A 14,659-nucleotide genomic window follows, 5' to 3' on the forward strand; every position below is an offset into this window, starting at 1 on the left:
CCTAAAGCTAGGTGGGGGGCTGGAAAGGCCCAGGAGATGTTTGGGACAGCGCCCTGTGCAGGGTGAGGCAGGCCAGGTGATCTGTTTGTGTTGCAAATGGGTGGAAATGCAGTGGTTGGCCACGTGGGTCTGCGAGCCTGCGGGGGGGGGGGGGGCCCTGACAGGCTTCCCGGAGGGTGCGGGGGTGGGGTGGGGCGCCATGACCTTCCCAGGCTGGCTAGGCAGGAGACTGACTGCCCCACTCTTGGTCTCTGGGTCTCTTTGTTCTTCGCCACGCAGGGCTGTGAAAGCACCCTGGGAACTGTAACGCTGACCCAGGGAGAGGGATGCCGTGAGTGTAGGGGCCGCACCGTCTTGGCGTGCGTTACCTGGTGGCAGGCTCTGTTCTGGGGAAGAAATCTGCTCTTGGCTGGACACACATCCCGTGCAGTGTTCTGCGTCAGTGTCCTTGCAGTGTGTTTTAAAACCGAACTTTGTTCCCCAAACTGACTCAATGCCCCAGTGGGGCCTGGGGGAGTGCCTGAAGCACCCCCCACCCAACCCCAGGAGGAAGCTGTGCGTGCATGCGCAGAAGAGCCGGGCCTCAGGGCTGAGCCCCTGGCCGGGAGAATCTGGGGCCCTCCCTGGCCTCAAGCCGCCCTCGTGGCCTCCTGGTGCCCGCCCGGCAGCCCTGATCCACCGCCCCCCAACAGCCCTGAAGGGAGCCCCCACTCATCGGCCCTCAGAGCCACCCCTCCCTCCAAAGTCCACTGTGGGCGTGACCCTGGTGTGATCCCCTCGCCCAGTGGATGGGGGAGGTGGGACATTCCCTCGCACAGCTAGGGAGAGTGCATGCGGAGAGCGTGGGGACCCCAGGCTGATCAGAGGGTGGGGTCTGGGCCCGCCCCTCATCTCCATCACCGCCCACCCTGCCCCGGGAGCCGCCCATACCTGCGTCTGGATCCGGTTCAGACCTCGGAACCACAGGATCTGGCCCCTCCGCAGCTCGCGCTCGGCATGGTCTATCTCCTCCACGTCCTCGTTGAGCTCCTCCTCGGGGATCTCCTCCTTCTGCGTGAGCCTGCCCGCCTCCTTGAGGAACTTGAGCCTGCTGGTCGGGATGGTGGCAATGACCTGCAGAGGGGCCAGCCATTCGCGTCAGCAGCAGCGGAGGGGGCCGGCTCCTGTCACTCACTCACCTAGTTACCCTCAACCCACCTCCCCACTTCCCCAACCCAATCTTTAGATTTCTTTCTAATTCCCTCACTCATCCAGAGTCTGCAGGACGCAGTGGGAAATCTTGGGAGCTGGACACACACGTGCCTTTGACTACCCCAGACTTCACTGGTCACGCGACCTTGGGCAAGTCATGTGACCCCTCTGAGCTCTAGCTTTCCCTTCTGGAAAGCTGGGGGGCAGTTCTCAGAGTTGGAGATGGTGTGTCTAAGTCACTGGCTTATTCCTCCTGAGGTCCCTGGGGTGCCCAACCCTGGGCAACAGGGGCTCGGAGCTTAGGTGCCTGGGGGCAGTGAATGCTGGGAGACTCTTGGAATGTCTGCCCTCCTGGAAGGGAAGGCAGTATGGGAGGGGGCTATGTCTTCCTTCTTACTCTTCCTCCAAAGGGCTTGTCCGTAGGGCTGAGGCCTGGGTGGCAGGCCCTATGGGGTAACTGGGTGGCTGGAGTCAGAGGCCCCTTACATCTTCTCTAGGGACAGAGAGGGGCTGGCCTGGATACTCTCAGGGGTTCCCTGGGAGTCTGAGGTGGCATTGTCCTTAGGGGTCAGGAACCAGTTCATCCAGACGCCAAGGGCTCCCTAAGGAAGCAGACCCTCATGAGACAAAGATGTCCAGGCTCAAGGGTGCCCTGGGATTGGGCTTGCTAAGTCAAATCTAGTTTATCAACTCTCCAAAGATACTCTGAAGTTTAAAGAAGGTTATTTTGAGTGAAACTAAAATTCCTTGTTGACCTTCTAGTTAATTTCTGTTACTGGAGTTTCCCACTTTAGCCCGGAAACAGCTTGAAGGCAAGACCAATGTCTTAGGTCTGTTGGGGCCCTCTGCCTAGATCCAGCTCCAGACACCATGTCCTCTGAGCTGCAAGCTGTGAGTTCGCGATGGTGCATGTGTGCGTGTGCATGTGGCTTGGTGGGGGAACGTTCTGGAGAGGATCCAGCCCAGGGTTCCCCAGAGCCTCGGAGGGTCACAGATGGCTGCAGGCACGGCGCCACGATGCAGCAGAGATCACCCCTCTTACATTCCCTCAGAGCTCTCTGCAGGAGCTTCTGCTGGGCGTCACAACCCCTGTGACACCCTTTGCGACTGGCCGCCTCAGCCTCTGAGCCTTGGCTGGCCATGACATCTAGTTAGACTTTAATAACGTTGGTCTTGTTACTTTTTTTTTTTTGTCAGCTTCTGTTTATGACAAATAATACTTATTTTCCAATCATATTAGTAATATAAGTTGGCTTTTGAAATAAATTTCAGACAGGATTAAAAGAAAATATCAAATAACAGGATCAGTGGTATGTGTGTGCATGCGTGTGTCCTCAGCCGCTTCAGTCGTGTGTGATTCTTTGAGACCCCATGGACTGTATGTAGCCCACTGGCCCAGTTTCTCTGTCCATGGGATTCTCCTGGCAAGAACACTAGGATGGGCTGCCATGCCCTCCTCCAGGAGACCTTCCCGACCCAGGGAGTGAACCCTCGTCTCTGGCATCTTTCTGCGTTGGCAGGTGTGTTCTTTGCCAGCAGCACCACCTGGGAAGCCCCTAGGCAGTATACAGATGGAAGCAAAAATCACAGTGGCGATGCCCAGATGACCATCATGTGAGACCAGGGTCAACCCCCATTGCTCCAGCCCCCAGAAATGGGGGCCAGACAGCTAGTCCTTGCAGGAGCCGGGACCTACGGGTGAGGATCCCCGGCCAGTGCTGTCTCCGGGGCGTCCCTGCCGAGAGGCCCCTCCTGCGCTGCCCACCTGCGGTACTCACCTGGCCCCAGACGAGCTCTCCTAACCCGATGAAAATGCACCACATCCACTGGTCCAGCTGCAGCGGGGAGCAGCTGAAGGGCTTCCCCCCAAACTGCACGATCACTATCTGGAGAGCAGAGGGGGCAGAGAGAGGCAGAAAGGCCATCAGGGGCCAGTGCAGAGGTCTGGACTCCCATGGCACTGCCGAGGGGCTCCGGCTGCCCGCTGCTGCCCCTCCCCCCCCGCCAGCCAGGCCAGCATGGGGGCCTGGTACCTGGATGGCAAAGGTGCCCAGCACGATGGTGCAGAAGATGGGGTTCCGGAAGATGCCGTCGAAGACGTTGCGCTCGCCGTGGATCTTGCGGGCGTTGATCTCGTTGAAGAGCTGCATCATGACGAAGGTGTTGAAGATGATGGTGTAATGCTCGGAGGGCGGCGAGTGCAGGGGTGCGTTCCTCCCGCTGTCGATCTGGAACATCTTCTCGCCTGCCAAGTCGGGACAGGGCAGGGGCCGGGCTGAGGGTCGGGACCGGGGGGACGCCTGGCCCTGTGTGGGGGTCTCTTCTGAGCAGCCAGGAGGGTCACCCAGATGCGGGAGGCACTCTCTGGACACTGGGGGGCTAGGTGGGCCTGCGCCACGGGGTGTAAGTGAACGGGTAACAGTACCCTTTCCTTAGGGGCCAAGTGCCTTGGGCGAACTTTCTTCCACTTTTTTGAGGAAATCTGATAAAGGCGGGAGGCCAGCTGTGCTTCCAGGCAACAGGACTTATAAAAAGCAGCCCCTGGTTGGCAAACTCCTCTGGACTGGGAGGACAGGGCGTGGCCTCGGAACATTTGGCGAGAGGCCTTGGCTTTCTGCGCTTGCGCTGTTTCTCACTCAGTTGTGTCTGACTCTCTGAGACTCCATGGACTATAGCCCGCCAGGCTCCTCTGTCCTTGGAATTCTCCAGGCAAGAATACTGGAGAGGGTAGCCATTCCCTTCTCTAGGGGATCTTCTTGACCAAGGGACTGAACCCAGGTCTCCTGCACTTCAGGCAGATTCTTTACTGCCTGAGCCACCACGGAAGCCGTAGCTTTGGGTTCCCCCCAAAGTGTGGTTGCCTGTAACTGAGCATGTGCTTGTGGAGACCTCTGGGAGCTCAAGGGGCTGTTACAAGAGAGACCAGTTCCTATATGGATGCTGAGCCTTCCAGGCCAGGCTGGCTCCAGAGCCACCCAGGTGGCCTCATTCTTTGAGAATGACACCACGGGGGCTGTCATGTGGTGGAACAACACAGCTCCCGGTTGCTCTGCAGACACCACCCATGGCATGCCTGATGCCATCCTGTGTCCTTTGGCAAAGCTGCACAAGCTGGTGCCAGGAGGGTTTGTGGGGTTTTCTGATGGTGAGAGTCTAGCTGAACCCAGAAGCACCCAGAGCAGATGCTCACGTAGGGAAGCCAGCGAGTAAACCAGGGGCCTTCTCCTCCTTTCTTCCCCAACCAACAGCTTTCTCTGTGAGTCTCTCTTAGCTCTGCATTCCCGAACATCCTCTAAGGCTTCTCACAATCATCTTTACAACTATCCTGCCAGCACAACAAATAAGAACTGCCCTTTGAGAAATGGGCTTACGCCCCAACCCCATCCAGGCTCATTGGCGTTGAAGGCCCAGCTCAGGGATCTGGGGAATCCCACTGGCCCCAGTTTGTTGTGTGACCCTGGGCCACCATCTGCCTGCTTCTGGGCACCTCCAGGTGTCAGGGGTCAGATCACCTTGGAAGCACCCTGGAAGCCAGGCCAATCTGAGTTCCAGCCAGGTCTCTTCTCAGCCCAGGTGCCCCCTCAGGCTGGCTGCATGTCCTCGGGCAAGTCACCTCCCCTCTGTCCCTGGTGCCTCTTTGTCATGGGGGTGGTGGCACAGGTGCCCAAGAAAACAGCTGGCTTGTAGGCAGGTGTGTGGCTCTTCTCCAGGAGGCCTTGGTGAGGAGCCTTCTACGGGGCAAGGTCAAGTGTGGGAGAGATGAGAGCAGGGGCCGGTCACTCCCCCTGGTGTCTCAGGCTCCTGGGGGGCTGGCATGAAGCCCTGCCTTGCACAGTGTGTACACAGTGTCCAGAGCTGTCATCAGAGGAAAAAGCCTAGTCTTTGGGGTTGTCAGACCTGCGCCAGGGCCTGGCTCTACCCAAGGTTTGCTGTGTGACCCCAAGCCACCAACTTCACCTCTCTGGGCCCCCATTACCTCCTCAGCAAACAGGCGGGTGACTGGGAGTCCAGAGCGGCCGGGTCTGGGCCATGGAGTCCTGGGTGGGCAAGGCAGGGGACTCACCGACGAAGAGCAGGGTGAAGATGAGGGTGAGCTGGTAGACGGCATGGCCCAGGATGTTCTTCATCATGGTCCGAGAGATAAGGGGCTTGTTGCGGCCATACGGCTTCCTCAGGAGCAGGGTCTCGGTGGGTGGCTCAGTGGCCAGCGCCAGGGAGGCAAACGTGTCCATGATGAGGTTCACCCAGAGCATCTGCACAGCCTTCAGCGGGGAGTCCTGGGGACCACGGGTGAGACGGTAGTGATGAATAGCTCCCAGATATTCATCATGGGAGGTTGGCCACCCACTGCCCTGATGTGCCTGGCGTGGGGCTCATCGCCAGGGTGTACACAGCTCCCCTTGAGGCCGGCTCTGCCAGTGTCTTCCTTGGCTGGCCAGCCCACCCCAGGGTTACAGACTGGGTGCTGAGTAGGTTTGCGAGGCCTTCCGTGGAGAATCACCCAGCCCTACCCAGCTCAGCGCTGTCTTCTCCCCCAGGGAGGAAAATCAAGCCCCAGGCCTCCTGGCCACCACTTCCACACCCTGTGCTCTGTCAATATAGCCACACCCCCGCCATCTGCACTCCTGCCCTCCAGCCCCCACTGGCCATGTCTCTCGTCCAGGCTCAGGTCAAGAGCCCCCACAAGCATCTTCCACAGAGACCCCAGCTCCCCCGCTTCCTGCTGCCTCTTTCCCCTCAACCATCAGTGAGTCAATGACTCGGGCTTCTCCTGTCTCACAAACAATGCCTGGCACCCTGCCCTCTTTTCACTACCATCCAGTTTCTCTTTCAGTTCAGTTCAGTTCAGTCATCAGTTGTGTCCGACTCTTTCTGACCCCATGAATCGCAGCACGCCAGGCCTCCCTGTCCATCACCAACTCCCGGAGTTCACCCAAACTCATGTCCATCGAGTCAGTGATGCCATCCAGCTATCTCATCCTCTGTCATCCCCTTCTCCTCCTGCCCCCAATCCCTCCCAGCATCAGAGTCTTTTCAATGAGTCAACTCTTCGCATGAGGTGGCCAAAGTACTGGAGTTTCAGCTTTAGCATCAGTCCTTCCAATGAACACCCAGGACTGATCTCCTTTAGGACGGACTGGTTGGATCTCCTTGCAGTCCAAGGGACTCTCAAGAGTCTTCTCCAACACCACAGTTCAAAAGCATCAATTCTTCGGCTCTCAGCTTTCTTCACAGTCCAACCCTCACATCCATACATGACCACTGGAAAAACCATAGCCTTGACTAGACGGACCTTTGCTGGCAAAGTAATGTCTCTGCTTTTCAATATGCTATCTAGGTTGGTTATAACTTTCTTTCCAAGGAGTAAGTGTCTTTTAATTTCATGGCTGCAATCACCATCTGCAGTGATTTTGGAGCCCCCCAAAATAAAGTCTGACACTGTTTCCACTGTTTCCCCATCTATTTGCCATGAAGTGTTGGGACCAGATGCCATGATCTTCGTTTTCTGAATGTTGAGCTTTAAGCCAACTTTTTCACTCTCCTCTTTCACTTTCATCAAGAGGCTTTTTAGTTCCTCTTCACTTTCTGCCATAAAGGTGGTGTCATCTGCATATCTGAGGTTATTGATATTTCTCCTGGCAATCTTGATTCCAGCTTGTGTTTCTTCCAGCCCAGTGTTTCTCATGATGTACTCTGCATAGAAGTTAAATAAGCAGGGTGACAATATACAGCCTTGACATACTTCTTTTCTTGTTTGGAGCCAGTCTGGTGTTCCATGTCCAGTTCTAACTGTTGCTTCCTGACCTGCATGTAGGTTTCTCAAGAGGCAGGTCAGGTGGTCTGGTATTCCCATCTCTTTCAGAATTTTCCACAGTTTGTTGTGATCCACACAATCAAAGGCTTTGGCATAGTCAATAAAGCAGAAATAGATGTTTTTCTGGAACTCTCTTGCTTTTTCCATGATCCAGCGGATGTTGGCAATTTGATCTCTGGTTCCCGTGCCTTTTCTAAAACCAGCTTGAACATCAGGAAGTTCACGATTCACGTATTGCTGAAGCCTGGCTTGGAGAATTTTGAGCATTACTTTACTAGTGTGTGAGATGAGTGCAGTTGTGTGGTAGTTTGAGCATTCTTTGGCATTGCCTTTCTTTGGGATTAGAATGAAAACTGACCTTTTCCAGTCCTGTGGCCACTGCTGAGTTTTCCAAATTTGCTGGCATATTGAGTGCAGCACTTTCACAGCGTCATCTTTCAGGATTTGAAATAGTTCAACTGGAATTCCATCACCTCCACTAGTTTTGTTCATAGTGATGCTTTCTAAGGCCCACTTGACTTCACATTCCAGGATGTCTGGCTCTAGGTGAGTGATCACACCATCGTGATTATTTGGGTCATGAAGATCTTTTTTGTACAGTTCTTCTGTGTATTCTTGCCACCTCTTCTTAATAGCTTCTGCTTCTGTTAGGTCCCTGCCGTTTCTCTTTACCACCACCCAATTTCTCTTCACCTTGTACCTTTACTTGAAGCAAGTACTGTATGTCTCAATAACTACACACACACACACACACACACACACACACACACACACACAAGTTTTCCTGGTAGAAACTCTGGGCAAGTAAGGAACAGAGGAAGCCAAACCTCATCAAGGATCTCACCACTGTGGGTTTCCTGCCATCCACATTCTGGGGTGGATCCTTCCACGTGTCTCTCTGGCTGAGTCTGGGATCACATATTCCTACATTTCTGTGCATAGTACTATCCTGTGGTCTATGCTGCCTGAAGGTGTGTAGACCCCATCCTTTGTCCCCCACCCTATCCTCACACCTCCACACCCCCCAAAATGCCTTTCCCCAAGGGCAGCACCAGCTTTCTTGTCACAGACTGAGGCATAATTTTCCAGGCTCGTCTCACTGAACCTCGAGGAATCTGACTACACCCTGACCCCTCTCTGGGCACGCTTCTCTCTGACTCCTCCTTCTCCAGCTCCTTCTTCCCTTACCTTTTATATTTGTGTTCCCTGTGGCCCATTCCTCAGCCCTGCCGCCCTGATGCATTTGCTTACCTCTCCCCACATCACCATCCAGCCCAGACCTGGCCCTGTGGCCGCAGCCTCGCCCACATGGGACACCTCCTCCAGGAAGCTCACAGGCCCTGTACACCTAACAGCCTGGGGTGGGCTGTTCCCTGCCCCAAGGTCCTCTCAGTGTGGCTCCTGAGGCCCCACCACCTACACCTCACACCTCATTCACCTCTGAGATATTTATCACCTCCCCTCCCCCAGGCCACCCCTCCCACCTCTGCCCCAGCGAAGTCATGCTCCCCATTCCCCTCAGCTTCTTCCTGCCCATCAGCCTCCTCTAATTATATGCACCATGGGGTCAGGGTCCCCCTGTCCTCACCAAGGCCTTCACAGCCCTGCCACCAACTCAGTCCAACACCTCGGGCAAACACAGTCCCTTCGGCACCTCAGTTTCCCCGTGTGATACCAGCTGGTCTCCAAGAAACTTGGCGTGAGCGGCTGTTCCTCCCTAAGCCATCACTAGAGGGAGCCTCTTGTCCACAGAGCAGGAGAGAAGGGCCTGGTGAGCAGAAGGGACACGCCCTCCCCCCCCTCCGCTCCAGCCACCCTCCAGCCAGGGCTCTCACTCTCGGGGCTGGGGTGTTGGGAGCTGCCATTGCATCCTCAAGGGCTCAGAATGCCACAGAGGGAACATCATTCCCTGGGCCACACAGCTCTTCAGGACAGAGGCGCTGCTGCTGCTGCTGCTGCTGCGGAGTCGCTCAGTCGTGTCCGACTCTGTGCTGCCCCACAGACGGCAGCCCACCAGGCTGCCCCGTCCCTGGGATTCTCCAGGCAAGAACACTGGAGTGGGTTGCCAGTTCCTTCTCCAATGCATGGAAGTGAAACGTGAAAGTGAAGTCGCTCAGTCGTGTCCGACTCTTAGCGACCCCATGGACTGCAGCCCACCAGGCTCCTCCACCCATGGGATTCTCCAGGCAAGAACACTGGAGTGGGTTGCCATTTTCTTTTCCAGTGCGTGAAAGTGAAACGTGAAAGTGAAGTCGCTCAGTCGTGTCCGACTCTTCGCGACCCCATGGACTGCAGCCCACCAGGCCCACCGTCCATGGGATCTTCCAGGCAAGAACACTGGAGTGGGTTGCCATTTTCTTTTCCAGTGCATGAAAGTGAAAAGTGAAAGTGAAGTCGCTCAGTTGTGTCCGACTCTTAGCGACCCCATGGACTGCAGCCCACCAGGCTCCCCCGTCCCTGGGATTCTCCAGGCAAGAGTACTGGAGTGGGCTGCCAAAGGTCTGTCTAGTCAAAGCTATGGTTTTTCCAGTTTTCCAGCAGTCATGTATGGATGTGAGAGCTGGACAATAAAGAAAGCTGAGCGCCGAAGAATTGATGCTTTTGAACTGTGGTGTTGGAGAAGACTCTTGAGAGTCCCTTGGACTGCAAGAAGATCCAATCCGTCCATCCTAAAGGAAATCAGTCCTGAATATTCTTTGGAAAGACTGATGCTGAAGCTGAAATTCCAATACTTTGGCCACCTGATGCAAAGAACTGACTCATTAGAAAAGACCCTGATGCTGGGAAAGATTGAAGGCAGAAGGGGACGACAGAGGATGAGATGGTTGGATAGTATCACCAACTCGATGGACATGAGTTTGAGTAAACTCCAGGAGTTGGTGATGGACAGGGAGGCCTGGCATGCTGCAGTCCATGGGGTCACAAACAGTTGGACACGACTGAGTGACTGAACTGAACTGAACTGAACTGGGCAGGTACCCCATGGGCCCCTCTGTCCTCCAGAGCCTCTGGGCTTCTGGGGGCTCCTGTGGGCAGGAGCTTGTCTGCCCACATGGTTGCTGGGAGAGGCCTTCCCTCTCCTCCCCAAGCGAGGCTGGTCAGCCCTTGACCACAAGGAGGCAGGAGGCTGCTTGAGCAGTGGCAGGCACCTGGCTGGCCCATCCTCTGAGCCTCAGTTTCTGCCTCTGTGAAACAGGGATCGACACAGTTCCCATCGCAGGAGGTGGGTGAGGAAACAATGAGGCTGCAGGGGCTGGGACCTGCCTGTCAGCTCCACGGGGCCCAGGACATGGGGCTGCTAGAGATCTGGCTGTAAAGGTGGGGCCAACTCCTGCTCTCCCAGTGACCAAGTCCACCCAGCCCAGGAACCCAGGCACCCGGGCCTCCCCTGATGCACTCCACGCCAGAGCTGGGGCTCCCAGGGCTGCACCAGCTCCGTGATGCCAGCTGGCTGCCTGTCTGGTGCCGGCCTCTCTCTGTCCCTTTATGTGGCCAGGGGCCCTGCCTCCCTGGAGGGTCCCTCTCCTGCCTCCTGGAACAAGGGCCGGTATCTCCACTGGCTGGCTGACCTTGGGCTAGTCCTGCCACCTCTCTGAGCCTCTTCTCCTGCACTCTGTGTGGCTGGTGCCTACGTGGGTGGCTCTGTGATGCGGTTCCTGTCCCTCGGCATGGAGCTGTGACAATCTGGGACAGCCCCTGTGGGTGGTGTCCTTCCTCCCCCGGGCTTCATCTGCCCCACCTCGCCCACCCCTGGAGGACCCACCTGCGTGATGCAGGCGCCCGTGAAGGCCACAATCACGGCCACCACGTTGACAGTCAGCTGGAACTGCAGGAACTTGGAGATGCTGTCGTAGACGTTGCGGCCCCACATCACCGCCTTGACGATGCTGCTGAAGTTGTCGTCCGTCAGGATGATGTCCGAGGCCTCCTTGGCCACGTCCGTGCCTGCAATGCCCTGTGGGGATGGGGACAGGAGCCTGGCTGGGGCGACCGGAGAGGTGAGCGGCTCTAGCAGCACCATCCTCACCCCCCGACCACCACCCCCACAGACACATGAATCCCCAGCACTGCAGGCCACACGGGAGCGTGTCTGCCCACGTGGTTGCTGGGAGAGGCCAGGCCTTGGAACACCTGCCCTCTCCTCCCCAAGCGAGGCTGGTCAGCCCTTGGCTGCAGGGAGACAGGAGGCTGCCTCTCCCAGTGACAGAGTCCAGCTGATGCAGGAACCCAGGCACCACACTGGACACACACGTGTACATGCATGCGCGCACACACACACCCCACCCCTACTCTCCAGGACCCAGCCTTGAGGCCAACCTCTGCCTTCTGGAAGGGGGCCCTTCCACTCTATCCCTTCCCTTCCCCAGACCCATCGCTGCATGAAGCTCTCTCCTCCCTTCCTGAGGTCAAGCTGAGCGTCAGGACCTCTGGGAGCGTCAGGTGGACAGAGGGTGAGTGGAGTGAGCACCGGGGTTCCTGCATCCCCCTGCTGGAAGCTGGCGGTCCGCGCGTCCCCCTTAGCCCCTGCCTGTGGGCTCCTGCCAACTGCTGCCCCAGCCCCCGTGCGCTCCTACCATGGCGAAGCCCACGTCGGCCTTCTTGAGCGCAGGCCCGTCATTGGTGCCGTCCCCCGTCACGGCCACCACCTGCCGCTGCTCCGTGTGCGTGCTGTCGATGATGCCTGTGGGCGGGGTGGGCGTGTGCTCAGGACCCTGGGACCCTCCTGGGGGTGGGGGCCCAGGCCGGCACAGTCTCCTCTCTGGCCCCTGCCCTGCCAACCCCCTGACTCCGTCAAGTTTCGTCCCAGCTCCCAGCATCTGCAGGGGACATGCGGCCCCTTAGCCCAGTGCTGGCTGCAACCAACACCCCCTCGACGGGGCCTGCTGCCTCTCCCGCGTCCTCTTTGCTCTCTGCAGCCCATGGCCACAGCAGTGACCACCCTGGCCAAACTCACCTCCCTGTCCTAACCCCAGGGGCCTCCCTGTTCTCCAGGGGAGCCAGGTTTGGCCAGGGGGCCACCCATCTGCTCCGCCAGCATCTTGTGCTTGGGGCAGGGGGCCAGTCACACCTGAGGAGGCCTGGGCTCGGCCATCTGCTAATGACCACTCTCTAGATACTCATCCTTAATAAAACCTTCAGCAAGTAGCAGTGAACAGACGACATGCGGCTCGCATCACTGAGCGAGCGAGGTCCAGGGGAGCAGGACGGGGGAAAGAAGTCGCCTCTGCCCGCCGCTCAGGTGGGAGGTCCCTGGGTTTGGTGGCTCCTCTAGTTCCACCCCCATGGGGCATGCAGACACCACCTTTGCCTTCAGCGGGGCCTGGCCTCTCTCCTGAGCCCTGACTCCATGGACACCTCCACTGGGATGTCAGAGGGCCTCCAGCCCAGCCTCCTAAACCACGTGCATCCGTTTCCCCTCAAATCTGTCCCTTCTTGTGCGCCTCCCGACACCCAGCTGCCCCCTGTAAACTTTGCAGCAGGCTCTCAGGCGGGAACACACTGAGCAGTCCTGGACTCCCATCTCCCCTCTTCCTCCACCCCATCCGGACCAGGCCTCTCCCCTCCACAGAGAGCTCTCAGACCTACCCACTCCCAGCACACCTGCACTGTCCCCAGCCCGACCCTGGCATCCCCTCTCACAGCTGGACCATCCCAGCGGTCCCTCCATTTCCAGGCCGCTCTCCACTCAGCAGCAGGGGGGGAGATTTCTAAACACCGCTTCTCCATCAAGGCCCTCCTGCAGCTCACCACCTGGGCTAGCAGTGCAGGTCACCACCGCGTGTTCAAGGCCCCGTGCGATCTGAGGCTGGGACTCCCTTCTCCAGCCCCTTCCTCTCGTCTCCCTCTCTCACTGGAGGCCCCAGGCCAGCCAATAAACTTCCTCCCACCCCTTGAAAGTGCCAGGATATCTTCTCCTCTGGGCTTCCACAGTGTGGTTCCCCGTCCTGCCTGAAACACAGGTCCACCCCCTGAACCCCATCCCACAGCCTGTGATCTGACAGCAACCCCAGGTAGAGTGAGAGGCCAGCAGGGGGCCCCAGGCAGCCTCCTCTTCCACCGCTGTGGCCTCTGTGCAGGGAAATGACCTATTCAGTTTCTACTGGGTGAGACCTGGCCATGAAATCCAAGAGGGAAGGGCCACGCCGGCCAAGAGATGGGCCTGACACACAGTAGATACTCAGTAAAAATTTGTCAAGAGAATGAGTGAATGAATGAATAAGTGATTGAATAAAATTGGAGCTGGGTTGGGGGGTCTCCTGTAGTTCGGGGCTCAGAGTTTCTAAGGCCAGGTTTGCCTCCATTGGAGTCTTTGGGCAGCACCTTTGGAAGACGAATCTAAGATGCCCTATGGCTGACCTCAGTCAGAAAACTTCCCCTTATGGCCATTCAACAGACGGAAAAATTGAGTCCCGGGGCTGGACACTTGCCAAAGGCCACAGAGCAGGACAGGGGGCAGAGCCAGCGTTTTAACTCAGGCCTGTGTGACTCTGAAAGTGCCCTGCATCTGGCCAGCGAGATGGGCTCAGCAAGGGGTGTGTCTTCCCCCTGGAAGGAGTCAGGGAAGAAGGACACTGGTTTTGGGCCTCCTGTCTCAGATCACTGTTCCCAGGGCAGCCCATGCCCGGGGTCCTGGTCACACACATGGGACAGCGTCCTTAGAGACCAGGCCGGCCAAGGCTCTCAGACTCACAAGGTGTGGGGCCAGACTGGGAACATACGCAAAGGAAGTGGGCTGCGTGTCAGACCCAGTGGTTAAGGCAGCATCAAATGGGAACAGCAGGGTCTGTATCCAGTCATTTAAACTGAACATTAACCAAGACACGCCACCCAAATCAGCCTGTCGGTGGGCTCCTCAGCCCTCAGTCCCATTGCTGCCCATGGGCAAAGGCCCACCACCTCCTCATGCCGCGGGGGCCCTTGGCCGGCCTCCTAGCGCATCCCCAGGTATGAGGAGTTCCAGGCGGGAGCCTCTGTCATCCTGGAAAGAAGCTTAAGGTGCTAGGACAGGAAAGCCCTAGAGGCCTGGTGCCTGGACCTCAGCACTGCCCGGGCCCACCCAAGTCTTACCTTTGACCAGGGTATGCTTGTCCGTGGGCGAGGAGCGAGCCAGCACCCGCAGCTTTGGCCAGATCTTATCGATCCGCTCTTGTTCAATCTGGAAAGGGATGGGTGAGGGGCAGGTCGGTGGGGTCAAGAGAGAAAGCGAGCCCCAGATAAGGGAGGGGACTTGCCTAGACCACTGGGCTCTGAGCGGCATACTGGCTGGCTATCATGCACGCCCATGCTTCCTGGGCCCCCATCCGGGCCCAGCCCTCCGAGGACCCTTTGCGCTGGGCCACGTACCTCCCCTTTCTCATTGCGGATCCTTCGGTTGAACTCCTTGCCCTCAAGGCACAGGAAGTCCTCCCCAGGATGGATGATGCCACACTTGATGGCGATGGCCCGCGCTGTGTTGATGTTGTCACCAGTGACCATGCGGACAGTGATGCCTGCTCGCTGGCACTTGCGGATGGCTTCCGGGACCTGGGAGGGAGGGCAGGGGCCATGGAGCAGACAGCACCTCGGGTAGGCCCTCCCTGCCTTCATGGGTTCCAGAGCCTGTTCACAGGCAGCACCACGATAAGGGGTCTAGATGACCAGGAGATCCGGATG

At 57.6% G+C, this 14,659-nt stretch overlaps 1 protein-coding gene across 14 annotated transcripts in view; it reads right to left on the reverse strand.

The window, feature by feature from the left end:
- Positions 1–14,659, reverse strand: part of ATP2B2 (ATPase plasma membrane Ca2+ transporting 2) — a 118,114-nt gene that overhangs the window by 8,220 nt on the left and 95,235 nt on the right. For 12 of the 14 annotated variants that reach the window (XM_068982256.1, XM_068982257.1, XM_068982255.1 and 9 more), the window contains 8 exons: positions 14,351–14,530; positions 14,075–14,162; positions 11,581–11,687; positions 10,770–10,961; positions 5,255–5,468; positions 3,225–3,436; positions 2,970–3,077; positions 931–1,113 (listed from right to left, as the gene is read on the reverse strand). In XM_068982256.1, the coding sequence (XP_068838357.1) occupies positions 931–1,113; positions 2,970–3,077; positions 3,225–3,436; positions 5,255–5,468; positions 10,770–10,961; positions 11,581–11,687; positions 14,075–14,162; positions 14,351–14,530 (1,284 nt within the window). The remainder of the gene's footprint in view (positions 1–930; positions 1,114–2,969; positions 3,078–3,224; positions 3,437–5,254; positions 5,469–10,769; positions 10,962–11,580; positions 11,688–14,074; positions 14,163–14,350; positions 14,531–14,659) is intronic. The other 2 variants (XM_068982253.1, XM_068982250.1) reach the window with 1 other exon arrangement.

Source organism: Capricornis sumatraensis, chromosome 10 (genome assembly GCF_032405125.1).
Source record: "Capricornis sumatraensis isolate serow.1 chromosome 10, serow.2, whole genome shotgun sequence".
NCBI lineage: Eukaryota > Metazoa > Chordata > Mammalia > Artiodactyla > Bovidae > Capricornis > Capricornis sumatraensis.